The sequence below is a fragment of the Ananas comosus genome, linkage group 18, assembly GCF_001540865.1.
Source record: "Ananas comosus cultivar F153 linkage group 18, ASM154086v1, whole genome shotgun sequence".
Taxonomy (NCBI): domain Eukaryota; kingdom Viridiplantae; phylum Streptophyta; class Magnoliopsida; order Poales; family Bromeliaceae; genus Ananas; species Ananas comosus.
Window position 1 is genome coordinate 9,116,525 of NC_033638.1, and position 27,539 is coordinate 9,144,063.

The 27,539-nt window shown below is 35.1% G+C and overlaps 4 protein-coding genes across 6 annotated transcripts; 3 read left to right on the forward strand and 1 right to left on the reverse strand.

Moving 5' to 3' along the window:
- Nucleotides 1,880–6,251, forward strand: LOC109724318 (uncharacterized aarF domain-containing protein kinase At1g79600, chloroplastic). Of its 2 annotated transcripts, XM_020253102.1 has the most exons (8): nt 2,002–2,214; nt 2,302–2,529; nt 3,170–3,505; nt 3,852–4,407; nt 4,539–4,725; nt 4,825–5,191; nt 5,326–5,450; nt 5,856–6,251. In XM_020253102.1, the coding sequence occupies exons 1-7, from the start codon at nt 2,140–2,142 to the stop codon at nt 5,440–5,442; spliced, it is 1,866 nt and encodes a 621-aa protein (XP_020108691.1). In that variant the 5' UTR covers nt 2,002–2,139; the 3' UTR covers nt 5,443–5,450; nt 5,856–6,251. The 2 variants fall into 2 exon arrangements, with proteins under 2 accessions (XP_020108692.1, XP_020108691.1); XM_020253103.1 differs by lacking the exon at nt 5,856–6,251 and having other exon boundaries at nt 1,880–2,214; nt 5,326–5,580.
- On the forward strand, nt 16,866–18,655 carry LOC109723863 (expansin-A4-like). Its single transcript, XM_020252350.1, has 3 exons — nt 16,866–17,513; nt 17,736–18,048; nt 18,226–18,655. The coding sequence occupies exons 1-3, from the start codon at nt 17,357–17,359 to the stop codon at nt 18,527–18,529; spliced, it is 774 nt and encodes a 257-aa protein (XP_020107939.1). The 5' UTR covers nt 16,866–17,356; the 3' UTR covers nt 18,530–18,655.
- LOC109723862 (macro domain-containing protein VPA0103) lies at nt 19,449–22,484 on the forward strand. The gene is made up of 7 exons (XM_020252349.1): nt 19,449–19,835; nt 20,825–20,873; nt 20,974–21,076; nt 21,178–21,273; nt 21,397–21,471; nt 21,579–21,648; nt 22,067–22,484. The coding sequence occupies exons 1-7, from the start codon at nt 19,503–19,505 to the stop codon at nt 22,133–22,135; spliced, it is 795 nt and encodes a 264-aa protein (XP_020107938.1). The 5' UTR covers nt 19,449–19,502; the 3' UTR covers nt 22,136–22,484.
- On the reverse strand, nt 23,050–25,696 carry LOC109723864 (reticulon-like protein B16). Of its 2 annotated transcripts, XM_020252353.1 has the most exons (6): nt 25,364–25,696; nt 25,102–25,259; nt 24,002–24,182; nt 23,748–23,889; nt 23,590–23,659; nt 23,131–23,297 (listed from the first exon to the last, which is right to left on the reverse strand). In XM_020252353.1, the coding sequence occupies exons 2-6, from the start codon at nt 25,250–25,252 to the stop codon at nt 23,131–23,133; spliced, it is 711 nt and encodes a 236-aa protein (XP_020107942.1). In that variant the 5' UTR covers nt 25,253–25,259; nt 25,364–25,696. The 2 variants fall into 2 exon arrangements, with proteins under 2 accessions (XP_020107941.1, XP_020107942.1); XM_020252352.1 differs by having other exon boundaries at nt 23,050–23,297; nt 25,102–25,695.

The following is a 27,539-nucleotide window of genomic DNA, read 5'->3' on the forward strand; positions in this document are numbered from 1 at the left end:
CTAGTACATGTAGAATATCTTCGCCTTGCATCGCGGGATTCACTGGCTAGTGCGTACACAACGCCACGTGTCCATTTAACTCGACGTGGAGCACCAGAAAAGTCTTTCTCGCTTCTCAAAGTTTCGCAAAAGCACCTCTAAATACTTAGACTTAATTTAGTATTGAGATTTATCTAATATTTTTAGATAAAATAAAATTAAAATTAAAATATAAAATGGTATGTTTCTGCGTTCTCTAATGAGACCGTAGCGACAAATCGCAATATACAGAACATAATATTACGTATAGAAAAAAAATATAATATTTTTCTATTATTTTTTCTCACCGCACGTAATATAATCTTTCCGCAATTCCAAACTAAGCCTTAGATATTGCTAACTTAAATACACTTGCAAATGGAAATTATTTTGTTAACATGTTTTTATTACCAATCTTTTTTTTTAAAAAAACTATGTGTATATTCAGAAGTGGGTGTACATCCTGCTCACTGCCCATTCAAAGATGAGTTTCTATTTTCATGGCAGTAGAGGATACAAAATAATAATAATAATAATAATAATAATAATACCACCAAATAGTCAGTCAACATCCAATTCAGGTCATTGCAATCCAAATAACAATTACTTTTTCTTGCGTACTAGCATATTCTGGTTAAAAGTTGGATGGCTTTAAATTCGAGTGCTACTACAAATACACCAAGTGTATCTTGTAATATTATTAATGACATGATAATATTATTAGTATACTCTAAATATTAATTACTAAAAGTCAAATATTATTATTAGAAAATTCTTAGAGCTATCATTATTGCCTAAAAAATATATATTCTAATCCATTCACATATGTATGTCAATACATCAATAATATAATAAGATAATCAAAATAGGGTAGTATAAGCATTTCTTTTTAAATTCTGTATTTATTAAGACTTGAAACTCTATAGAGGCTTTTTATATTACAGGCCAAATGCCTACTTGTTTTGCTGAAGATGAAATTCAAATTGAACTCTAGGGTCAAGTTAGAGTTCAGATTTTTTATTATTTTTGCTATTTATTCGTATAACTGTAAAACTAAAATTTTTTTAAATCTCCTGTTTGTTTTGTAGAAAATTAATAAAGTAAAAACTAGATATATGATAGATAAATTAATATTTTTTATATATTTTTTTATAATTAATTTCAGTCAAATGGATTGAAATTAATTACATTATTTTAAAAAATTGGAACTTTAACTGAAGATAAAATTATAGTAAATTAAATAGCCCAAAATTAAATATTTACGTTTCAGGACTATTTTATTGCTCCCCACTTCCGGCAAACAGACACTACCACTTTCCCGAAAATGAGGTCCGGCCGCAGTCGGCTAAAATCTTAAGATTAGGATTAGCCGTCTGCCCGGCTGTTTATATCTCAGGTCGCCATCAACGAAATCGTGACAATTCACCAAACTCGCTAGGCCTGCTGCTGTGGACCACCAAATGTGCGGAAACTCGACGAGATTGTTAGGGGAAAAAAATTAAAGAAAAAAAAAGTGTAGTTTTTACAAAAATTTAAATAATTTTTAATAAAAATAAAAATTGATATGATAAATAAAAATTAATTGTTTTTTAATGAAGTGAGTTTCCGATGCGGCACTTTAATTGGCACGGTCCACAGTGGCCTTGTAGACCAGGTACAGCCATTTATTTATGCTGAGAACATTTGACACCTACCACTAACCTTTTCCCGCTGTCCTCAAAACTCTAACTCGTCATTGGCCCAGGCCCCGACTCACGTGCGAACCACGTGCCCGAACCCGAGAGGTATCGCCGCGCACGCTGCGCTCCTCGTCTCCACACGCACATGTTTGTGGCGTGAACGAAACACCCCCCTCCCCAAAAACAGAAAGAAAAACAAAAACTCCCGAGCGAGCGCTCGCACCCGCACCGTGCGCGTGCGCTTCCACAAACTCGCCCATGGCGATCGCCTTCGCCCTCTCCCTCCCAACGCCCCCTCGCCCGCCCCGGCGCGCCCCCGGGCCGCGCCGCCGACGGAGGGGACGTCTCGATCCAACCCGCTCCCTCCACCGCCCTCACCGTCGCCGCCGCCGCCGCGGCGGTCAGGGACCGCGCCGAGGAGGTGCAGGCCGAGGTCCGCGCCATGGCACGCGCCGCCAACGTCTCCGTCTACTCCCCCGAGCTCCTCTCCTCCCGATACGGATCGAGGCCCCTCAAGGTACTTCCCCATCCCCTCCTCCCACACTCGCTTCGACTCCTCCCCTCCGCGGGGGTTCCCAATCTGGGGCTATTGCCGTGATTCTAGGTGGTTTTGAGGACGCTGGAGATCTTTACGACGTTAGGGTTTTTCGCCGGGAAGCTGTTCGTGGACGAGAAGAGGGGGCTGCTCGAGCAGAATAAGCGGTCGCGCGCGGCGGAGCTGCGGAGGACGTTCACGAAGTTGGGGCCGACGTTCGTGAAGATCGGGCAGGGCCTGTCAACACGGCCCGATATCTGCCCGCCGGAGTATTTAGAGGAGCTCGCGGAGTTGCAGGTTATCGTCTTTCTCATCGAAACCTCTGAATTGGCATTTGGTAGATAGATAGATTTGATACATGAGAGCTTACCTTTTGCCTTTATCAAATGCAGTTCCATACATTTAAAGTAGCTGCTTTAGTTGCCTTTTCCTTGATGTGCTTATGAATTTAGCTGATGCGGGGCTTTCGCTTGATTCATTCATTAAAGCATAGATTCTTTGCATTTTGTATGTCACGTTGCTACATCTAGTGCTTTTGCGGCTGCTGCTGCAGGTCGCTTGTAACTTCTCTCGATACAATTCTTTGAACTTACTAAGGATGTATTTATCGAAATTATGTAGTCTCGGTGTTGTTCTTCTTTTGTATAAGCTTAATTGCCCATTTTCAGTCTGTTCTTTCCGTAAGACAACATTTTGCTTTCCAAATTTTCTATTCTGTTGTTATAGAAAACCTTGTCAAAGCTATCTACCTAATACCTTCACTAGAGGAAATTATTTAGCTAAAGAAGTGCTCCACTATCCACCTAATACTTTGTAATTGATTGCATTATGGATATAAAATAAACTGTACATCATTGTGCTCTAACATCAGGTCCCTGTTACATCAAGTCCTCTTGTCGCTGGCTTACTAACTCTAAACTACTATGTTTCTTTCCAGGACGCGCTCCCAACATTTCCTGATTCAGAGGCATTTGCATGCATTGAGAGGGAGTTGGGCTTGCCTCTTGAGTCGATCTTCTCATCGATATCGCCTTCACCAATTGCCGCCGCCAGTTTGGGCCAAGTGTACAAAGCCCAGCTGAAGTACTCTGGACAGTTTGTTGCTGTTAAGGTTCAGCGGCCCGGTATTGAAGAGGCTATAGGCCTTGATTTTTATTTACTGAGGGGTCTAGGCTTCCTAATAAATAAATACATCGACTTCGTCACCAGCAATGTCGTTGCTCTAATTGATGAGTTCGCGAGAAGGGTTTACCAGGAGCTTAATTACGTCCAGGTACCTTTCCATTTTTCATTTCTTTTTTTAACATCACTCTTGTTATTCTACGTCAAACTTGTTGTTAATCCTGAGTGATTCGCTAGATGGATTTGATTATTAGTTGGTCGTAATTAGAAGTTAGCATCTTATCTATAGAGAAATTTAGAGAGGGAGACTGATGGATGTTAAATATGAAAGACTGAATTAGAGATAATAAGAGAGAAAATCAGTAGAGATAACATTAGATTTAAATCTGTAATTCATATATACGGCACTTCTTTAGCTACTACATGGTAACATGATTTACAACGAACCGACCATGTAGCGAAACATTGAATCACTTATGCGTAGATGTTGTTTTCAGGAAGGCCAGAATGCACGCAGGTTCAAGAAGCTGTATGCAGACAAGCAAGACGTAGTAGTCCCAGATATCTTTTGGGACTACACCAGTGCTAAGGTGCTAACAATGGATTGGGTTGATGGTGTCAAACTGAATCAGCATCAAGCAATTGAGAAGCAAGGGTTGAAGCTGTTGGATTTGGTAAATATTGGAATCCAATGTAGCTTGAGGCAACTTCTAGAGTATGGTTACTTCCATGCAGACCCACACCCTGGTAATCTACTAGCCACCCCTGAGGGGAAGCTTGCTTTTCTTGATTTTGGCATGATGAGCGAGACCCCAGAAGACGCGAGACTTGCTATTATCGGCCACGTGGTTCACATGGTTAATCGTGACTATGAAGCAATGGCTCGCGATTATTATGCCTTGGATTTCTTGGCGCCTGATGTAGATGTTTCTCCGATTGTACCCGCTCTCAAGAACTTTTTCGATGATGCGCTGAGTTCAACCGTAAGCGAGCTGAACTTTAAAACCATAGTCGACGGGTTGGGTGCTGTTCTTTATGAATATCCATTTACTGGTGAGTTATTCTTACGTGTTCACAGTTCTTTCTATAAATCGGTCAGGAACTTATACTGGGATAGAGATCCTCTCTTTATTCTGTCTGTATTTTTCTGTATTGATGGTTTAATATGTTTTATTTGAACACAGTTCCGGCCTACTATGCATTGATATTGAGATCACTCACGGTGCTCGAAGGTCTAGCTCTTTATGCCGATCCCAATTTTAAGGTGCTTGCTGCCTCATATCCGTATTTTGCTAAAAGGCTTCTCACTGATCCAAATCCATATCTCAGAGATGCTCTAGTTGAGTTATTATTCAAAGATGGCAGATTTAGGCAAGTGCTTCCATTGTTTGATGTTGCTCTCTAAGCTGAAAATTGAGGCTTTCTACCTGTTTAAAGTAACTATCTATGGTAAATATCCTTGATTTACAGGTGGAACAGGCTTGAAAATCTTCTTGTTCAAGGACGCAAAGATAGGGACTTTACGACCAAAGAAGCTTTGCAACCTGTTCTCAAGCTACTACTGGGCCCCGGTGGCGAAGAGCTACGAGCACTAGTCGTGAAAGAAGCTATTCGTGTCACCGAAGCTGTGGTATTTGGAGCATTGCTTGATGCATATAGTGCAACTCCTGCCTTTTTGAAGCCCTTAATTTCAAATGGCAGCGACGCTGGGCCATTTAAATTGCGTGATGGTGAGCAAGAACAAATGCTTGCGCTTCGTGATCAAGTTTTCAGAATATGGGGTCTCTTGAGAGCTTCGGATAGTTTCGATCCAAGCCTTCTACAACCAATTTTACAGGTATGAACTTCATTTTTTATGTTCTTTTGGGTTGGCAATACTGAGCAGCTGTGGTCGGCAGGGAATCAAGTCTTTTTATTCTCCTTGTTGCTTTTGGCCGCACCATTCTCACCAACAAACATGCTATGGAACAGGTTCTTCAAGAACCCGAGGCCCGCAGCTTAGGCGAGCGTGTTGCCGGAGGGATTACTCAACGCTTAGCGGCTCGTTTGCTGCAGCAAGTTCTCAAGTCCCCAGCCCCGCCTCAATAAGATAAGCTGTAATTCCAAGTTATTGTTATCATTATACGTGTAAATTAACACAATTTTTTCCAAAGAGGAAAATATGATTTTATCATTCATTCATTTCCTTGTGCAAGAAATAACTGGCTTTACGGAGATTGTCTTGAATTTTCAAGAGTTAACTCGCTAATGCAGTAGTTCAATAAATTCAAATTGAGTTTGAACTTCAATAGGTATCCAGTATTGGCTTTTTCTGGCCAAGTTAGTAGCCCGATTTATGTAAGCACTTCTTTCAAAACTTAAATCGAAGTGGATTTGCCATTTTGGAGCTGTAACAGAAAATGAATTTGTCCTCGGAACGGGCAACTGTTCATGCTGCAGTGGTGTTTGTCTTCTACATTTTTATGTTGTAAAAAATCTGATTCTCTTGTATTGAACTCTAGATTGTTGGGCTAGCCCAGGATTTCAACCGGCCCGGCCTACCCAAGAAAGATCTTGTAAATCTCAGGTTGCCCGACCCGACAACGGCCGAGCTGGGCAAATGCAAGCCACTTAAGGGGGTGCTATTGGGCGGATCGAGTCCAATGCCCCTTTCAGTTGTCGAATCGGGTTCCGATCTAAGAACCCTATTCTTAATCCCTTGGTCCGATTGAGTCGTGTACGATTTCAATTTGGGTTATCATTCAAGAGATTTTGCAGCCCAAAAAACTGTGGACTCTTGTATATGAATTTCATTACCATGAGAAGGTGAGGGGTTTAGTGCTTTAGGTTGTATTGAACTCTAGATTCAATTCTGAATCTTTAATACAAGGTTTTAAGTATCTGTCGGTACGGATCATATTCACCGTGTCAACAAGATACTGGCACGATACAGACTCTATGCCGATGGCACAACTCAAAACTTTTTATTCTTTAAATTAGTAAGTAATTTTCTTAATAAAGTTCAAAAGATGTGATAAAAAAATATAATAAATAATTAGAATATTTTGTTGCTAAAGAAAATAAATATTTTATACTATTATGTGTCGGTACACAAAATGTTTTTTGACCGACACGCAGAGACACAACTCGACACACACTGTGCCGTACCGTGCCGGCAAATTTTTAGTATGATCCTGGGTCACGACACTTAAGTTTCATTTTTCGTTGTGGTAAACAAGAATATGGGATGTGGAGATAAGCATTAGGAACCCCAATATCTTTCTTCGGAGCAGTTTCTTTTCCCATCCCCTGGCCCCACTGCACTACGCTTCCCGTTCTTTGGAAGAATCAATCGACTTCTCGCTCATGCTGGAGGGAGCATCCCACTTAGTGATCAGTCCTTTAGTGCACACAAATTGTGATTATAAAAGATTTAAGATTGAATCTACAACCTTAACATCTCTAGTAAAAATCACCACACTATTGTGGGATCTTACTGAATGTTGTGTTCATGAATTTTACTAGGAAATTCACGACCCTCGCCACATCATCATATGCTACACTTCGTGACCACAATTTTTTTTTTTAAAAAAAAAAAAATTTTTCCCTTCTAGCACGGTTACGAGCCAGAACGAGGCGGTCCCCACGCACCACATGGGAGGATCGGGCTCATAGAGGGCTCAAAAAGGTTGGTGAGGTGAGGTGGAGTCGCACACATGCGCTTGTCCCTAAAGCACTTGCCGTCTCTCCCTAGCCTCTCCTAAGAAAGCGACCCCTCCTAACACCAATTTGGCTCGGTTTGGGTCCGCAAAAACGTAAACATGTTTTGATTCGGGGAAGCTAAGATGGAAGGACCATTCACAAATTCACAATCAAGAGTTTTATTCGTTTTGAAAAGGTTAAACTATGTTTTCGTTTATTTAATTTCGCTTCATCCGTTTATTTTTTTTCCAAAAGAAAAAATACAACTAAAAATATAAAACAATTATACTTCAAATTTGGACCTTCAATCACCGACCATTAAGCCCTTATCCACTACTTGAACCATAACTCACATAACCCTATTTATGTTAAAGCAAATTGCACACTCACACATTCAAATAAAATCACATCACACAGAAGATATATTTTATAATTCAAATTAAATGAATTGGATAGCCCCCTCTTGTTTTTTTCTCTTTTCCCCATCTAATCTCTCCTCTGTGTTCTTGTGACAAAACCCAACTTCTACAGAGCTACTGCTCATGAGATTTTTTTTTTTTCGTTTTAAATAATTCTTGTTGAGATGGATGGGATGATGATATACCACCAAACACTACATATCTGCAGTATTTTTTATACACCAAATCATTGCTTAACTACTGCGACTTTACCAGAAGGATTAGTTATACACAAGTGGATAAGATGTCAAACCCAGGTCGAATCTACCATTGCAAAATAATAATGGCACCCAAAAAGCCATGTTAGGTATAATCCATGCTGCAACTAATATATATATAAATATATACAACGTGACTTGCGGTGCCCTAATTCTGCATTGTTGAAGATTTGTAGAGATTTAAGTCAAAAGTTGTTAGGTAATTCCATTTGTTTGACATAATTTAGCTAGCATTAAGGAGAGGTATAGCTCAAATTAGTGCACCCAAAATTTTTTTTAAAAAAAATCAAATTATAGCTATCCTTCGTCATTATGGATCGTGATGAATAAGGTATTTGGTACCAACCGTCCCTAATACAGAGAGTTAAATTCTTAATGGTTGATATTTGAGATTTTAAAGTTAAGCTCATTTTTAAAAACGTGAACGAAGTAAATAACATGCGACTAATCCATCTTATAAACAACAAAAGTAAATAAGAAAAGGAATAAGAAAAGGAAGCTCAAAACAAAATCCCATTTCAAAGATTTTTTTTTTTTTTTTGTTTTTTTTTGCAATTAATTACAATGGAAATCCAACATGGTCCCCCTTTGTCTCATCCCTCATCCATCACGAGTCTACGCCACAAAATCAAACCCTAACTTTTTGATTTACAACAATCCAACTAAAAGACAATGACCGACCCGAAATTTCCGCGAATTTCATGTGCTCGTAACATGGTGGGGTCTCATTCCCTCTACCATCTACACCAAATTGAGGTATCACGATAGGCACTAGAAATAGTTGTTGAGTATAACAATCATTAAAAAAAAATATATATCATTGCTATATTATTTTATATATATATATATGGTATTAGAATAGCAGGTTCTAAATTAGAATCGATTCTGATTTATAACATATTAATATATTATTCTCTGACATTATAATTAAGCAACAGAAGAAAAACAGTTATTAGTTTCACATTATTTCACCATACTTACATTTGATTGATTGTTTGTAACTTTGTATAACTAACTTTAAATTTCTTTGTAGAAAAACCAACTTAAAATTGTAGAGTATGGGATTCCTAAGTTGGTGTACTAATTTTTGTTGATTTGCCGACAATGATACCCTCGAAATGCTCTTCGGAATCGATTAATATAAAGCTACAACCAACCAAATGATGCAATGTATTATAAAAAGTGATCACAAGTGATCTAATTAAAAACTACAAGGAATGGAAGCTCAAATGATTAGGACTAAGCTAAATGTTGATTGATTCCTTTACAATAAACTATAGGAGTATGTGATTGTAAGATTAATTGAGCAACTGTGTACGAAAGGATTTTTTTTTTTTTTTTTCTTTGAGAGATAGGTAGCACGCTACCCACTTTGTTTTATTTCATTTAGAAATAAACTTAGCTGGAAATGTGAATCAACTAGGATTCGAACTTGGATCTCTGGTACCAACCACCAAGCCCTTTACCACTTGCTCTAGGGACGGTCGGTGTGTACGAAAAGATCTTAATTGATAAAAATGAGGGTTAAACAAGAAATTAAGAAAGTAGTTGTTTTTAAGTGTTTATTTGGCTCTGTTTTGAAACACTTTTTCTCGAAATAAAAAGCAAGTATCGAAAATCTAATTATGAGATTATCGGTAACTTTTAGGGTCCATTTGGTTCAACGTAAAACCATTAAAAATAATTTTTCGTAAAAAAAAAATTGATGAAAAAAAGTTTTACATGTCATAGTGGGAAAAGAAATGCAAATTTTCATCCATATTTATTTGGTTGAAAAGAAAAATTTACATTTGTTTTATTCGGTAGAAAGAATTAAATAAAAAATGTTTTTGGGCAGCTTGAGTTTTCTTATTCCGCCGAAATATGGCAGAAAGCGAAAACTTTAATTTTTTTTATAAATTCATATATCAAACCAAACAAGAAAAAAAATAATTTTTTTTATCAAAAGTAATTTTTTGATTTATTTTACGCCCACCGAAACGCTCCGTAGTGGAAGAGCTAAGTCTCAATTTGTTGAGGTTTATAAATTAAAGGAAAACCTTCAAATACTATCCATATGGTTTCACATTTTCTCACTTTAATATCCTGTGGTTTAAAGTATATCAATTTAGTATCCCGTGGTTTTATTTTTATTTTTTTGTTATTGATTCCACTAATTTTTTTTATTAAATCAGTAACAAAATTAAAACTAAAGGGTACTAAAGTGAATATTCGATAAACCTAGGTGCGGTATCTAAAATTTTTTGTATATAATTTAACGAAATATTAACAGAAAAACTAACGAAAATATAAAAATNACTCTGGGGTGGTACAATGCTTCGTGTACTTTAAGCGCCTTTAAAGCCCAGCCAGTAACAGAAAATCAACCTAACAACATTTAGTTTTTCAATCCCAAACTAAAACACCGCATCTGAGCACTACCTACTCCCTACTCTGTTTCCCCCTGTTCCCTCTACCATCTACACCAAATTGAGGTATCACGATAGGCACTAGAAATAGTTGTTGAGTATAACAATCATTAAAAAAAAAAAATCATTGCTATATTATTTTTTATATATATATATGGTATTAGAATAGCAGGTTCTAAATTAGAATCGATTCTGATTTATAACATATTAATATATTATTCTCTGACATTATAATTAAGCGTCAGAAGAAAAACAGTTATTAGTTTCACATTATTTCACCATACTTACATTTGATTGGTTGTTTGTAACTTTGTATAACTAACTTTAAATTTCTTTGTAGAAAAACCAACTTAAAATTGTAGAGTATGGGATTCCTAAGTTGGTGTACTAATTTTTGTTGATTTGCCGACAATGATACCCTCGAAATGCTCTTCGGAATCGATTAATATAAAGCTACAACCAACCAAATGATGCAATGTATTATAAAAAGTGACCATAAGTGATCTAATTAAAAACTACGAGGAATGGAAGCTCAAATGATTAGGACTAAGCTAAAATGTTGATTGATTCCTTTACAATAAACTATAGGAGTATGTGATTGAGCAACTGTGTACGAAAGGATTTTTTTTTTTTTTTTTTTCTTTGAGAGATAGGTAGCACGCTACCCACTTCGTTTTTTTTCATTTAGAAATAAGTTTAGCTGGAAATGTGAATCAACTAGGATTCGAACTTGGGTCTCGGATACCAACCACCAAGTCCTTTGCCACTTGCTCTAGGGACGGTCGGTGTGTACGAAAAGATCTTAATTGATAAAAATGAGGGTTAAACAAGAAATTAAGAAAGTAGTTGTTTTTAACTGTTTATTTGGCTCAGTTTTGAAACACTTTTTTTCAAAATAAAAAGCAAGTATCGAAAACCTAATTATGAGATTATCGGTAACTTTTAGGGTCCATTTGGTTTAACGTAAAACCATTAAAAATAATTTTTCGTGAAAAAAAAATTGATGAAAAAAAATTTTACATGTCATAGTGGGAAAAGAAATGTAAATTTTCATCCATATTTATTTGGTTGAAAAGAAAAGTTTACATTTATTTTATTCGGTAGAAAGAATTAAATAAAAAATGTTTTTGGGCAGCTTGAGTTTTCTTATTCCGCCGAAATATGGCAGAAAGCGAAAACTTCAATTTTTTTTTGTAAATTCATATATCAATCCAAACAAGAAAAAAAATATTTTTTTTTATCAAAAGTAATTTTTTGATTTATTTTACGCCCATCCAAACGCTCCGTAGTGGAAGAGCTAAGTCTTAATTTGTTGAGGTTTATAAATTAAAGAAAAACCTTCAAATACTATCATATGGTTTCACATTTTCTCACTTTAATACCCTGTGGTTTAAAGTATATCAATATAGTGTTCCGTGGATTTATTTTTATTTTTTTGTTATTGATTCCACTAATTTTTTTTGTTAAATCAATGACAAAATTAAAACTAAATGGTACTAAAGTGAATATTCGATAAACCTAGGTGCGGTATCTAAAATTTTTTGTATATAATTTAACGAAATATTAACAGAAAAACTAACGAAAAGATAAAAATAAAACTATAAAACATTAACTTGATATACTTTAAACTACAGTGAAAAAGTGTAAAATTATAAGAATGGGGTTTGAAGTTTATCCTAAATTAAAAGATGTGTGCGCAAGAACTTCTTCATACAAAATAAAAAAAACAGATGATCAATTAATAGCGTAACCACCGACCGTCCCTAGAGCAAGTGATAAAGGACTTGATCGTTGATATCCGAGACCCAAGTTCGAATCCTAGTTGATTCACATTTCCAGTTAAGTTTATTTTTAAAGGAAATAAACAAAACGAGTAGCGTGCTATCTATTTCTCTAAAAAAAATAAATAAATAAATTAATAGCGTAACCGTTATGAAATTTCCCCATCTATCACTTCAGCCTTTTTAATGCAATCTTAATCAATTGGTGATATAACGTGGCCTTTTACAATAGGAGGGACAGATGCTACAAGTTAGGGTTGAATAGTGATGAGTCATTATATTATAATATTAGAGAAATGATTTGGTACTTAAAAAAAAAAAAAAAAAACTTAACCGTTGATTAATAGAGGGTAAAAATATAACTTTAATACTTAGCAGGTAAAAGGATTATTTTATTCAAGATTAGTTTAGTAATTAAATAATACAATATTTAAAGAAACTTTTAATTGAGATCCTAAATTTATGCATTAATTAGCACTAATTTAGAAAATTAATTGATTAATCAAATTTATGCAATTATTAGGCATTAATTTAGGAATCTACTTTAAATTTTTTAGTGTTTCTCAAATTATGCATTAATTTAAATTATAGAAATTTTAGAAATAGTTTTATTTCTAAATACGATGAATTTAAATTTTAAAAATTAAATACTTAAAATTTAAAAGTGAAATTAAAATTAGAGGAATTTCATATTACTATTTAAAAACTAAATTTCTACCAAGATTTAAAATACAGTTTATTCGCACCAGTTTAAAACGTAATGCATAAAAAACTTAGAGAGTAAGATTTCTACAACTAGATTTCTCTAGAGGAATTTTATATTACTATTTAAATTTTAAATTCAATGATTTAAAAACTAGATTGAACCGATTGATTTGATTGATCAGACTTTGACCTATTCTATCAAGAATCTGATTTTAACCTATTGAACCGAATAACATTAAGAACAATTTGGAACCGGTAAAGATAATAAATATTTTAAACAGAATGATAATTTAACTGTTAGAGCTAATAAATATTTTAAATATAATTTTAAACATATAAATTAAAAAGATTAGAATTATTGGTGAGAAAAAAAATAGTTAGGAATTTGAATTCGAATCTGAGTAAGAATCACAAAACTTATTTTCGAACACGACGGATTTCAAAAATCCATATCCAAATTCAAAATTGACCAATTTTTCGAAATCCAAAACCAAACCTAAACCAGAAGACTAGAATTCAAACAATTATTTCTGTTTACCGTATTTCAAAATATTTATATGAAACTTAAATTTTTAAAATATAAATTTGAATATAATATTAAATTTTAAATTTAAAAGTGAAATTTAAATTAGAGGAATTTTATATTACTATTTAAAGTTTAAATTCAATGATCATATTGTCAAATCATTTGAAATTTTTCTTATATGAAATGCCAAATTATGAAAGGAAAGATAGAGAGAGAAAAAGAAAACAAAGAAAAAACAAAAATTTTGAAAATATAGTAGATGTAAAATGACTAAATTGCCTATGTATTAAAAGACAAAAATATTCTTTTTTGAGATACCTGGTAACCAGTATCTCTTTCAAAGTGGCCTGCTATTGCATGTCACAATTTAAAAAAAATTTAAATCTGAGTCGTTAAATATGCATGAATGAACGATAAAAAATAAAAAAAAAAAAAAAGAAGCATTACTCTATATATTATATTGTAGGTGTAACTAAGTTGTCCTTTTCTTGCTGTGCGAAAAAGCACTTCCTGGGAACACAAATCCAGCACGAACCAGCTGGCCTATGATTTAATAGCACGAATGAGCATTAATTCAGGGCAATTGTACTAAGAAATAATGCATTGAATTTATACAAATAATTTCTATACACTACTGATATTCTAATAATCCCTGCAGCACATCAGATAACTATTATTCAACGTTTCTAGAGAATAATTTATGTACACGAATATATCAATATGTGTTGTTTTAAAAAAAAAAAACACTTCATGTGAACACAAAATCAGCGCAAATCGACTAGCCACTAATTTTCTAACATGTACGTACCGGTATTAGTTATTTCAGGATAATATTTTTAAGGAAAAAATACTTTGAATCCGCACAAATAATTTGTATAAATTATTGATATTCTAATATCCACATGGCACATCAGATTGCGTGCAACAACAAACTTCAAATATTCGAGAGAATTATATTATGTATGATAATTATCAATAAGTTTAGAAAAAGCAGTGTTTTGAGTACGAGAAACTCTACTCTTGTGGAAAAAAGGGTAATGCCCAATTATTGCAATTTTGTTATCTAGTTAGAGAATCAGGGTCCGTTGATGCTTAACAAGGGTTAAAAATTTTCAAACCTTAATTTTAATGTAGTAGTAACACTAAAGATAGATAGATTAATCATCTAATAAGAAATTAACTAATTAACCTGTCACCTTCCCTTTTACAGCATTTAATCTGTATAATTAATTAAGACCTGTATTATTTGAATAAGATGCAACAAATGAGAGTAATTAACAGTGCTTTACATCAACCAATTAAGTATTAGATTCGCATGGTAAATTCCATAGAGAAAAACATCACGGAACCTAGATTACATGAAATTGATAGAACCTAGTGGATAGTAACAAAATTCCAAGGATCTGGTACGATAGTAACACCACTCATCTCTCTTAGACGCTTGTGCACGTAAACACGTTGCATTGTTCTTTAAATATGTCCACGTATAGATTTTGATACTGTAGCCATTTATTAGGCTTTGGCCAAACTACAATGAGAAAAAATGTCACTTGTACAACTACAAAGGGAATTGTCCCTATTTCAGAGCCTTGCAAAAGAAGAATAATTGCTAAAATTAAAATATTTTTCATTAGTGTTTTATTTTATTCTTTTTAAAAAACTATTTGAATGATTGTCAGGGAGCGTTAAATTTTTTATTCTGAAAGGAATAGAATTAATTTTACTCAAAAAGAGAATATTTCTGTGAATGAGATGTAGGCTGTGGTATTTCTTATTTCCCAGTGCAACGAGCTTGAATAATTTTTTCAAAATTTTCAAATTATCCTCAGTTACAATTTGAATCGTAAATTTAAATTTAAATTTTAAATTTAATTTTGAATTTAAATTTAGATTTTAAAATTTTAAATTTTAATTTTGGATTCAAATTTTAAGCTTAAAAATTCATTTTTGTGTTTGAATTTTAAATTCAAATTCAGATTTTGAGCTCAAATTTTGATTTCAAATTCTAAATTCCAATTCAGATCGTGACTTCGAGTTCAAATTTAAGTTCAAAATTTAAGCTCAATATTAAATTCAAATTCAAATTTTAAAATTTAAATTTATATTCAGATTTTGAATTTACAATTTTCAATTTCAAACTCAAAACTCGGATTTTGAATTTAAAACTTTCGAACTCAAAATTCAGATTTTGAATTTAAAATTTTCAAACTAAAAATTCAGATTCAGATTTTGAATTCAAAATTGAAAATAAAATTTTGATTTGGAATTCAAATTGTAAATTCGAATGATAAATATATAAGTAATAAAATTTTTAAGTATAGAGATAATTCTAGAAATTAACTCATTTATATTACTGCCTATGTTACTTGAATTTTACTATTAAATCAAACACGGTAGTTTTATAATTCTAATAATCTTTGATGAAATAATTGTGCAAACAAAATGCAAGAATTATACAATTTCCAATAATCTTATCACAATGAATGATATTCCGCTTAATTTTTCAATATCTAGAAATCTTAAATAACGTGATATCTAAACGCGCCCTTATAAGATTAATTATAAAATACAATAAAATAATTTCGTTTCTATATAATTTGGAGTAAAATTGAAAAAGGGCCAAACCAGTAAAATTTTGCAATAAAGTGAGAGTAAAATTCCTTAGGCATTCATCTCTCTCTCTCTCTCTCTCTCTAAAAATAATATATATATATATATATATATATATAAAAGACTGAGTAACTTGGAATGATTTGAACAATATACCAAGTTTTTTCATATAAAGTAATATTTTTTTGAACGAGTACTATATGAATGAGAAAAAAACTCTGAATTAAATTTCAAATTTTCGAAATAAGCCCTAAGATGTTAATCTTATACTTGCCCTTGACTCTTCTATTAAGTTTTAACCATTAAAAAAATTGATATGATTAGTATAAGAACATTAGTTCTTGAATGAACAAGGTATAAAATTTACACCCACTTTCTGAGTGTACATATGGCATTGCTCAAATTAGAATTAGTCGCACATATATCGGAGATATAAGTTGGATTAGATACTCTTAAAAATAAACGGTTCATTTTATTGCGAAGTCGTTTTCGAAGATTGATTGGTGGAAGCTAAAATTAGCATTGTTAAATAGAGAGCATTTGAAATATTTTAGAATCAAATTTCACTTTTTTTAAAAAAAATCATGTACCTAGGTGATCTAAAACATTCCTCCATTTGTTCCATAGTTTATACAAACCACTTGCTCGTTTAACTGTATAAAAAGACTAAACTCATTAAATTTTTGATAGAATATCTAAATCACGTTCAACAACTGGATCTTGAATTTGAAAATCGCAACTACTATTTTCACAACCTTATTCATTTTCAACCATTATTCATGTTCCAATATTAATGGACTTGAAAGTAATTCAGAAAAATCATAAGATTTTAATTTCTTCAAATATATCTTAAGTATTATATTTAACTGTATCAATTGTTGATTTGACCCACTATCTTCAAAAATGACCTCGTAGTAAAATAACCCAATTGCTCAGAGTATTTTAGTCTAAGTCTTTCTCTCTCTTTTTTCTGTGTGTACGTGCGCATGCACACACGCGTGCGAGCGTGTGTGTGTATATATATACACATATATGGAGAAAAAACTTAAATGAGGAGCATCTAATTCTCTCTTATTGAGCTCCTCTAAATCTGCCCAACTTAAATAAGAAGCATTTCATTTTCTCTTTTTGAGCTCTTCAAAATCTGCTGTCTAACACACTATTGAGATTCGGACAAAAACTTTTGTATATTTGAACGGGAATTTAACGTTTAGATATGAAGCGAATCTTACCGCTCTCCAAACTGTCTCAATAAAATCTCGCTAAGATGCTCCTTATCAGAGTAGCTCTTAATAAATCATATGTGCATGTGGGTGAGAGGCAAGGGGCCACAGGGCTCAGTGGTTGGGTACTTTTCACACCCGGAGCAATCGCATGTGCATTTGTTCCAAAAATCGCAGCAACCCGAATGAATCCCATCAGATGGGCCAATCCATTGCGAACAACCGGATTTGTCTCTTCACAATAAACACAATTCAAGTACTAGTTAATTAACCACACCAACTTTGTGTTATAAATACCCCTCTCCTCTTCCCCAATTAAAGCATCAACGAAGCACCACAACTCATTCACTCTCTTAATCATTCCTAATTATTTAGATTACTTTCCCCCCGCTATGGCACCCACAATGAACGGAGTAGTACTCTACAATGCTCTTGTGTACTTCCTCGCTTCTTTATGTTTCTTGGCACCAGGAGCCTTCGGGTACTCCTCTGGATGGCAAAATGCTCATGCTACTTTCTACGGCGGCGGCGACGCGTCGGGAACAATGGGTTAGTAATTAATAATCGAGTTTAATCGATAGATATTTCGACCCTCGCTATTGAAATAGCTTTTCTGCTCAGTAAGTAAAAGTCAGACGTCTAGCACAAAAGCCTCTAAGACTTTCCAATCTTCTGTTTATAATAAATTAGTACTTTTACAGAAGTTCTAGTCGAGAGTAACTAGTCCTTTCTATCAAAGCGTTCCTTTCTTAGCGGTTTTTGTTTTTGTAGGAGGGGCGTGTGGATATGGCAACCTCTACAGCCAGGGGTACGGGACGAACACCGCGGCCCTCAGCACCGCGTTGTTCAACAATGGGCTCAGCTGCGGGGCTTGTTACGAAATGCGGTGCGCCGACGATCCTCAGTGGTGCCTTCCAGGCTCCCTCATAGTCACCGCCACCAATTTTTGCCCCCCGAATTACGCCCTCCCGAACGACAACGGCGGCTGGTGCAATCCTCCTCTCCAGCACTTTGATCTCGCCGAGCCCGCCTTCCTTCAAATAGCACAATACCGCGCCGGCATTGTGCCCGTCTCCTTCCGCAGGTGAACACACATCGATTTCGCACGAGAAGTTAAAAATTAGATGTTTTTGGCGGTAAAAGTGCTCATAGCTTCTCAGCTTAGAATCCGACGCTCTATTGCGGTATTTGTAATGAGCTAACACTTCTGTAAATCATGCACGAATATTCTAATAAGGTGATATCTTTTCTTGTTTTACAGGGTGCCCTGTGCGAGGAAGGGAGGAATAAGGTTCACGATAAACGGCCACTCCTACTTCAACCTGGTGCTGGTCACGAACGTGGGCGGGGCCGGGGACGTGCGCGCGGTGTCGATCAAGGGGTCGCGCACGGGGTGGCAGGCAATGTCCCAAAACTGGGGCCAGAACTGGCAGAGCAACGCGTACCTCGACGGCCAGAGCCTCTCCTTCCAGGTCACCACCAGCGACGGCCGCACCGTCGCCAGCTACAACGTCGCGCCCGCCGGGTGGCAGTTCGGCCAGACCTTCGAGGGAGGCCAATTCTAAGTCTCCGTTTTCATTTGTTATCGAATCGGATTCGACGAAAAATATATATATTTATATGCACGTATGCATGTATGTACGTACGTAGGTATGTATTTCAAAGTAGGAGGGGGCGATCTCTCTAAATAAACTAGGAGAGAAGCATGAGGCCTACTTTGATGCTGAGGTAGCTTTTTAAGTTAAGCACCCGCTGAGGCCTAAATTTCTGTTGTACTAGGAGGGAGTCGTGATTGGTAAATAGAATAGGGATTATGAACTTGTAGAGTGGTTTCAAGCCATAATGTATGCGAGAATTAGTTGTCCATTTTAAGAATCAGCAGGTAATAAAAAATAAAAAAAATTGGGACCGCGATTTGGTGCAAATTCAAGAATTTATTTTGCCCTGCATCTCTCCTTATTTTTGATTAGATTAATTATCAATAAATAATCTCCAAAGTTGTTTTGGGTGGTATGTTAGTACAGGATTGCTGTATAATGTAGGACTATTGGGCTGAATCTAAAAAGCCCAATTAAGTGGGCTAGATTTGGCCCAGATGGATAAAACTTGGGCTTCTTAAAATAGCTGTGAAGCTGCACTGTGGGACCCACCAAAAATCATGTGCGCACAAGAAACTGTTGCATGCGTTAGGTGTTCAAATAATCGAAAGTAAATAATACCACGCAAGGCTCAAAGCTAAAACTACATTTTATAAAACGAGCATCTACTCTAAGGGCTCGTTTCCATCACGATTTATAATAATTAAAAATAGTTTAATTATTATTGTTTAATTTAAGTTATTTAATTATAAAAAATATTAGTAAAATAGTCAATTAATTTAAGTTTTTTTTTTTTTGGCCTAAAAAAATCAAATGGTTGAGTTAAAGTGAGGATGGTGTGCACCGGGCGCAGGAAATAAGGTTCTCAGCATTTCTTCGAAAAAGGGTAAAAGCTCGTTTCTGGTCCTAAGCCCGCGACGCCGCATCGTCTCTTTTGGCTATGACGGGTGCTGCTTCCTCTTCACTATTAACCAACTCCGCTCGACTTCTCGGGTCCCTCCGAAGCTTCCCGAACCCTCTCGCTTCTTTCCAGAGCCCTCGCCCCCTCAAAACCCTAGCCACCGCAGGGTCGATCCTCTCCTCCAGAACCAAGGAGACCCCCCGCAGCTCCTCGCCGCCGAGCTCCGCCGCCGCCGCGGGGGCGCCTAGGTTTAGGGTTTTGAGCTCCATGGGTGACGCAGTGGAGAGTTTCCAGCTCTCGCCCTCGAGCGTGCTTAAGATCCAGAAGGGGGACATCACCGTGTGGTCCGTCGACGGATCGACCGACGCGATCGTGAGATCGAGGCGCCATTTCATTCATCTTTTTTCATTTTTCAGTATTTGATTCATCAAACAATAGAATTTTTGTTATTTCCTGTTTTTTTTTTTTTTCATTTTGCATGCTCCGGTTATTGCTTTAATTTGCTATAGATACTTGTTTATGTGGTAGGGTGTTGGATTTCTCAGAAATTATGATAATAGTTAATACAGTTCTCAAAGTTTTATCCTGTGGAATGGGCTAGCTATTTTGTTCTAATGGAACTGAGAGAATTAATTAATTGTTGGGTTTAGTAAATTTATCGTCTCAATTTAGTTGATCACGAAGCACTCAAGTTGAGGAGTTTTTCATTCAGGGCTGAGAAACATAAAATCAAATTTATTCAAAAAAGAACTACGCATTTTGTTCATAATATGTTGATCATTTGACTTCGTTGAAACTTAGAAACCCTCGTAAAACACGAGCTGCTCCAATTATCGAACTTTGTTCCATTTATTACTACTAGTTAGTGGCTTAGTGCAGGGCCTGATATTTCCTCTTTTCGGGGGAGTAGTGCTTTTGTAAAATGTCGTTCAATTGCAGAACACAAGATCCCTTCCTCCGTGTTTGTTTTGTTGTTTGGAGTTTTGTCAAATTTATTTTTTTATTTATTTTAGAGTGACTCCTCATAACCTTGCGTTAGATATAATATCCAACGAAATATCTCTTATCACTTTGATTTTTCACCATGTGAAAGTGTTAGCCAGCATATATATGGCTTTACCGCAGGAAGAGCTTATGGTTTGACAAAATTGCATTATCACAAACCTGCTCCTAAACTTTCTCCTAGAAGATAAGAGTTATACTCTACACCTATCTGTAGAACTTAACTTCACTTTGATAGTTCGTGGTTGTTTCCTGGTGTCCAGAGAATTCGCAGTACCATCCTACAACATTATCTTTCATTCTTTACTTTTAAAACTTTCTTTTACTCATGTTCCCGTATTAAATAAAAATGTTTGCAGGTAAATGCTGCTAATGAGCGGATGCTAGGAGGCGGAGGTGTTGATGGAGGTAACTGCAATGCAGTTTCGTGAGATCAAATGTTTTTTTATGTGGCCGGTCTTGAGATTATCATCAATCATCTATAATGACTTGAAATGCCATGTCTCAGCTATCCATAGAGCTGCCGGGCCTGAACTTTTAGCAGCGTGTGAGGAAGTCCCAGAGGTCAAACCTGGAGTTCGCTGTCCTACTGGAGAATCCAGGATTACTCCGTCAGTATTTCTACCGGATATTGATTTAATTGCTCAATATTATACCACCTTTTGTTATGCTATTTAAAGATGCTTGTCATTTGAACATTAAACAATTCCAGAGCTTTTCGGCTTCCTGTGTCACATGTAATACACACTGTCGGACCTATTTATTACAGCAATAAACAGCCTGAGGTTTCCTTGAGTAATGCATACAGGTATGACCTCTCATATTTGCTGCTGCATCTATTGTAAAAACTAAGTGAACAGTTCCTTTAATTTTTTTTTGTATTTTCATTGTTGCGGAACCATACTCAAGAACTCTACTTGCTTTCGTGCAGAAACAGTTTGAGGCTTGCTAAGGGGAACAACATTCGATACATTGCTTTCCCGGCAATATCATGTGGCGTTTACGGGTATTTTGTTATGTAGCTTTATATAGTAGCTTGAATTTACTTTTGACCATTTTCAATTCTTCTTTCTATTCTTAGTCTTGAATTTATCTTGCATATCTTCAATGCAGCTATCCTTTGAAAGAAGCATCCAAAGTAGCTATATCCACTGTGAAGGAGTTCTCTGATGACTTCAAAGAGGTACTTTACTGCTTTCCATTTTGTTTTTTTTCCTTTTTCATTGATGAACTCTCTTACCAATTTTATCAGTCTTTTTACTAGAAAGCGTAGGGCCTTTTGCTTTGCAATAATTTACCTGCATTGAAAGTTCACTTTGCACTTGGTTAGGTGGATCTCCTAATTAAGCTTAAGAGCCTTTCATTATATTGACTAAAATAAAATGATTTTTGTCTTTTGAACACCCTTTTCTTGCTATTCTTTCTTGCTCTACAATGTTGAATTTTTATTTATTTTGTTGGCAGTTCTTTTGAATCCTTTCATGTTCATCAGTATAATAAAACCTTGCTAGGTTTATATTTTGTATTCTACCTATGTGGATAAGATCGATATCCATTTTTAGCTGATTAAGGTCAGCGATGGCGGGAATCTTTGTTTGCAGGTGCATTTTGTGTTATTCTCGGATGAGATTTATAATGTTTGGGCCGAGACTGCTCGTGAGCTACTTTGAAGGCTTCGACCAAAATTGCTTCTCCACGGTCGAAAATTCTATGCGTCTCAAGACTATTGCACTAGTATTGACCATATTGCAGTAGCTATTGTTTAAAAAGTAAATAAGATGGTATCTGAGAGTTCTATTTGTCTCAGGACTATTGCATTTGTGTTGATCATATATTGCAGTAGCTCTTGTTTAAGTAAATAAGACGGTATTTGAGAGCTGAGGCCATATGTTTGTAATACGAGACTATGCAGCTCTTCGAGTATATGTTTTATCACTGACCATCCAAATGAAACGATGGAGAGAATGTAGTTTCTATGGTATAATGTTGAATCAGGCGTATTCTTGTTCAAATCATCAATGGGTGGTCACATTTTTCTGGAGCGCTACAAGTTTTGTAATGTTATATTCAGATATAGCTGATGTGTTAATATTAGTGTACAGAGATTTTTGTTATTAATTTATTACAAACCTTAAAAATGTCAGGTCAATACGTTAATATATTAATTTTGCATGCGAGTAACATTAGAATTAAGAGCAACATTTTCAGAGACTCGAGCATTTTCCCCTATTAAATCATCGCTGTTTAGCACAAAAATATCAGTGGACTTGCATATAAGACTTCCTCGTAGAAGATTGGTGTCCTTGCATTTCATTGTTTTCCTACTAAAATTCAGCCGGAGGAGCAGAAGACGAAGTGGCCCGTCACTGTAATCTTGTATCAAACTTACTCATGCAACAGATGAACAACATTTGATTTCTCTATATAAAATGTATACTATAGTCACCTGTTTTTCTTTTTTGTTTTTCCCCTTCTGAATCTCGCGAACTTTCCAACTTGTACAATTCATACACTTATAGGAGATCACTACATGAACTTTTTAAGTATACAATACAAAAGAGCATATTACACACTACACAGATGCCGTGTAGAAGCACAGCATATGAACACTTGGCTTAATGCAAATAAAGGAAAGGAAAATGCACCGCTCGAGTTCTTTGCAGCATCATGCATCCTTATCTCTCACGAAGCTCCTCGGTAGTCTGCTTATTACATTTTCATCCACTATCTTGTAATGTTTGGAGAACTTCTGGTGGACTAACCCAGCACACCTATCCACATGAGCTTCAAACTTGTTGTACAGCGCAGGTATTGTAATCGATACAATAATCCCTGCAATCAATCCATAGAGAAAACAATATCCAAATAAATCTGTACAATTCAATAGATTCAAAATTAACAATACTTTGGAACAATATGCAAAGAAATGTCCTAACCGTCACACTACACACTTCGTAGTTGATTTTACATAGAGACTAACAAAGAATTTGATAGTTGATTTTACGTAGATACTCATATTACATTGATATATCCATATAGCTGGCCACACTACACACTTCTACAGCTTAATAAATCTAGAAGGGAGGACACTGGAGTTGGACCTACAGGTGGAAAGAAAACATACCTATGTAAACAAAAGTGACGAATGAAATGAACCCACCAACAACGGACAACAACCAGAGGAAAACCACCACCTGTTAAGAAAGATATGGTTTCAATTGAAACTTTAGCTCGATGGCCAGAGCATGACAGTGGCATTTTATTTTTCTGACTATTGCATACCTGAAAGAAGAGCCTGAAGTCCTTCCCAAGCGTAATATCATGTGCCATCAGGAGCATATGATTAACTTTAACACGAAAAGAAGCTGCTGCATTGTTCACCATTTCTTCTGATAGAACTAATTCTGGAAGTGGCTTAAGTTGCCTGTCCAAACATGATCATCAGACTATTAAACATTCACAAATGCCTTATTTAAATAAAATACCCCACGACCAAATAAAAACTTAAAAAGATAAGATACATATGATCATCTTACTTATCTAGTAAAGCAGCAGTTTTAACCCGAATGAACTGAACCACTATCAAAATCAGCAGAACGTCAGAGCAGACTGTCAGGAACGATAAGCCGGATTTCTCAAATAAAATCCATGCGGCAGTTGCAACAATGATAATCCCAAATGAAACCCGTCGCCACTTCCACAAGATGACGTCAGCAGCTGACATAAAATAAGCAAACGCCACAAAATCAATGAGGAAAAAGAAAAGAAAAGAAAAAAGATATTAATATCTAGTAACTAAATTTTAAACTTTCAAGCATGTTATTTGCTAGATTTAGCATTTAGATACAAACCTGTATTAGTAATTAAAAAATTATCAGAAACATGAGCTTCTAGCTTCAAGAGATTAAAAAACAAAGGATTCACACAGTTGAAGAATTCTAAACTAACCGTACATTACATAGCAAGGCCACTGTATCAGCAAAGACCATCTGACAACAGGAATTTGTAATCAATCAATGCACAAAATAATTCTTTAAGAAGAGGAAAAGTTTACTTGCAGCAAAGAGAACAAAAGCAAGTTTCAAATCCTATTTTCTAGTTTTACAAACTTTACTATGTAATTTGACTCCTCGTCCTATTCTGCCCTTAGCTTGGCAGGTATAACATCCTGAAGAAGTGATTACAACAGCAACACCAGTTGAGCACAAATATTCCAAAACGAATATAGAACAGTAAATTGATACATACGTTAAAACTAAGATATTCTGGCATTTCTTACTATATTTGTACAAGGGATCTATCAGGTGTTAATATAATGAAAACAGTATGATAGTTATAGAATACCCAGGATTACCATTATAGCCATCAATCTGAGTAAATTTGATCTAGCCTTCTTAATTCACCAAATAATTGGATAATCTACGGATAAAACACTATTCCATTAATTTCATCCACAAATCAAACAACTTGCAAGCACCAACTCAAGTCTCCGCCATCAAAACTCGCCCAAAATTATCACAAGCTTCGAACTTTGCAACAATCAAACAGTTAATTTCACCTGCTCACACTAGAAACTAAAAAGAACCAAAAAACATTACCACAAATTTATTTTGCAAAATTTGTGCAATAAAATTACCTTTCCCTCCCCCAATTATCTGATGCATCGATCGTTGCCGACCAAAAAGGCGATACCCGGCGGCCGACGAGCTACACTGATCCGACGATCTCTCCTTTCTACTATCCACAGTAATCTCACCATTCGAAGCATCTTGCGCACTAGAATCCATCTAACACCTTAATCCCACCCAACGACCGCAAAAACCACCCAAAATTACAACAAAAATAAGGAAAAAAACTCAACTAAGTTCCTCTAGAGTACTAGAATCCGTCATCAGTACCTTAATTCGAGCCACAAATCAAATTAACCGGTCAAATCGGAACAAAAATCGAGCACGCACACGAAAAAAAAAAAAATCCTCTTACGGTGCGTTTTCGGGAGATCAAAAAAGGGGGAATTAGGGATTGGGGGGGCGAATTAGGGCTTCGATCGGGGGAATGATCTGAGAATTATTGGGGTTAAAAAGAAACCCTAACGGGCGTTGTACCTTTCGGCGGAAAGGAACTTTTCTCTCTCTCTCTCTCTCTCTCTCTCTCTCTCTTACGACAGTCGACTTTTCGGAGAAAAACGGAACGGAGCTGCAGGACTCAGAAAGTTTGTCTGAAATTTTTCTTTACATTCACTCCAACTCCAAAGCAAATATCTGTTGAAGTTTTACTTTGATCTTTTAGAAGCATCTATGTGAATCTCAAAATTGATAGTACAGAAATCAAAAAGTTTTTTAAAAAATATATTTATTAGGACTTTTGAAAACGCGTAGCCTTTCCTTTTGACATGTATTTTCATACCACTTAGCATCTTTTTATTTATTTTATAGGCGACAAATAGCCTTTAAATAGATGTGGCCTCTATCCTCTCAACTTAGAATTTTCATTTATAATTCTTCACTTTAAAAATAATAAAAGAGCTTTTTTTTTTTTCTTTTTTGTTCTTAATTTAGGACGAGTAGATTCTAACTTAGCAAGTAAAAAATACGCTTACTCACTTTGCGAAGAAAGGTGAGTGTCGCATGGACTAAATGAGCAATTTAGCTCAAGTCTGCTGCTGCTGCTGTTGCTGTTCGACATATGTTGGGATGCTTTTAGCTTCCCGAATCTATACGTGGAATGTTGGAATTGAATTATTTATGTGATAATTAAACCCGACAATCTCTACTCATTCATATCCTCTGACATGTTTGAATTATTCGCAAATCTATGGATATGAATATTATGTTTTACGTAAAAATCATGAATAAAATGAATAGATATCCGTTAAGTGATAGATTTATTGGACAACCTGTATGTTAGCGTGTGTGTGNAAACACAAATGAAAATTCGGTCCAATAGATACCTTAAATAACAAAAATGCGGGGTACGTAGAAAGAATGAAACATAAGCAATTAAACAAATGATATATAATCTTTACAATATTGACTCTATAATCATGAAAATTTTATTAATTTTGTACCATAAAAAATTAAGATGATAAAATATTTTTATATTATGTAAAATATGTGCTTTAAAATTTTATATTGTTTATTGTATATTATAATATTTCAAATTAGAAGTTATTTTATACTTTTGAAAGTTTTATATAAGAGTAAAAAAAAAAAAAGAAAATCTTGCGGACATAAATAAATTTTATCCTTACCCATATGCTCTACGGATATCATGATCCGCCCTTGAATTATCCAACTTGCCTGTTTACCGAGTTTAGTAATAACAGTATAATAACAAAGAGTCTCGCTATGGTGCTTTTAAAACAACAAGCACTTAATACTTGCAAGTTTTCAACCGTTAGATCTATCCCTTTGACCAAATCTATTCCTTAGATCATCCTATTTCATCAACCATGCATCTACTCAACTCTAGAGAACAAATATTATCTTAACCATTCAAATCTTCATCCAATGGCCAAAAATTTACAAGCACGAATAATTTGACACTTTAAATAATTTAGGAGCTCAATTCTACTAGCAAACTAGTATTATTTTCATTTTATCAGAGATAGATGGAATTTGTTAAAATAAAAATTGGTTTTTACAGAGAAACAGTCTAATTTTTCCATATCCTATAAAATAATTGTCGGAAAAAATAAATTTGTTATAAAAATTCACGTAAAATTTACTGTATGATAATTTATGTCCTAATCGATAAACCTTTCTAACATCAAACATAATTAAAGGTTTGTTTCAACATCAAAAGAACTTAGTTATTTAACAACAACTCGTGTATTATATTATAAGAATTTTCATTTACAATATAAGATTAGAAATTTGAGTTTAGCTTTTTAAAAGATCTTAGCTGTTTGCAATTTATTAAAATAGCATATTTTATCTACGAATCATGAATTTTCCATTGGAACTAAACTGGTAGACATCAAATTAACCAACCCAAAGGCTAAAATTTCTTGTGGGCTTTATGTTGTTAAGAATGTCGAATTTCGAGCCCAAATCTGATTTACTTATCACGCAA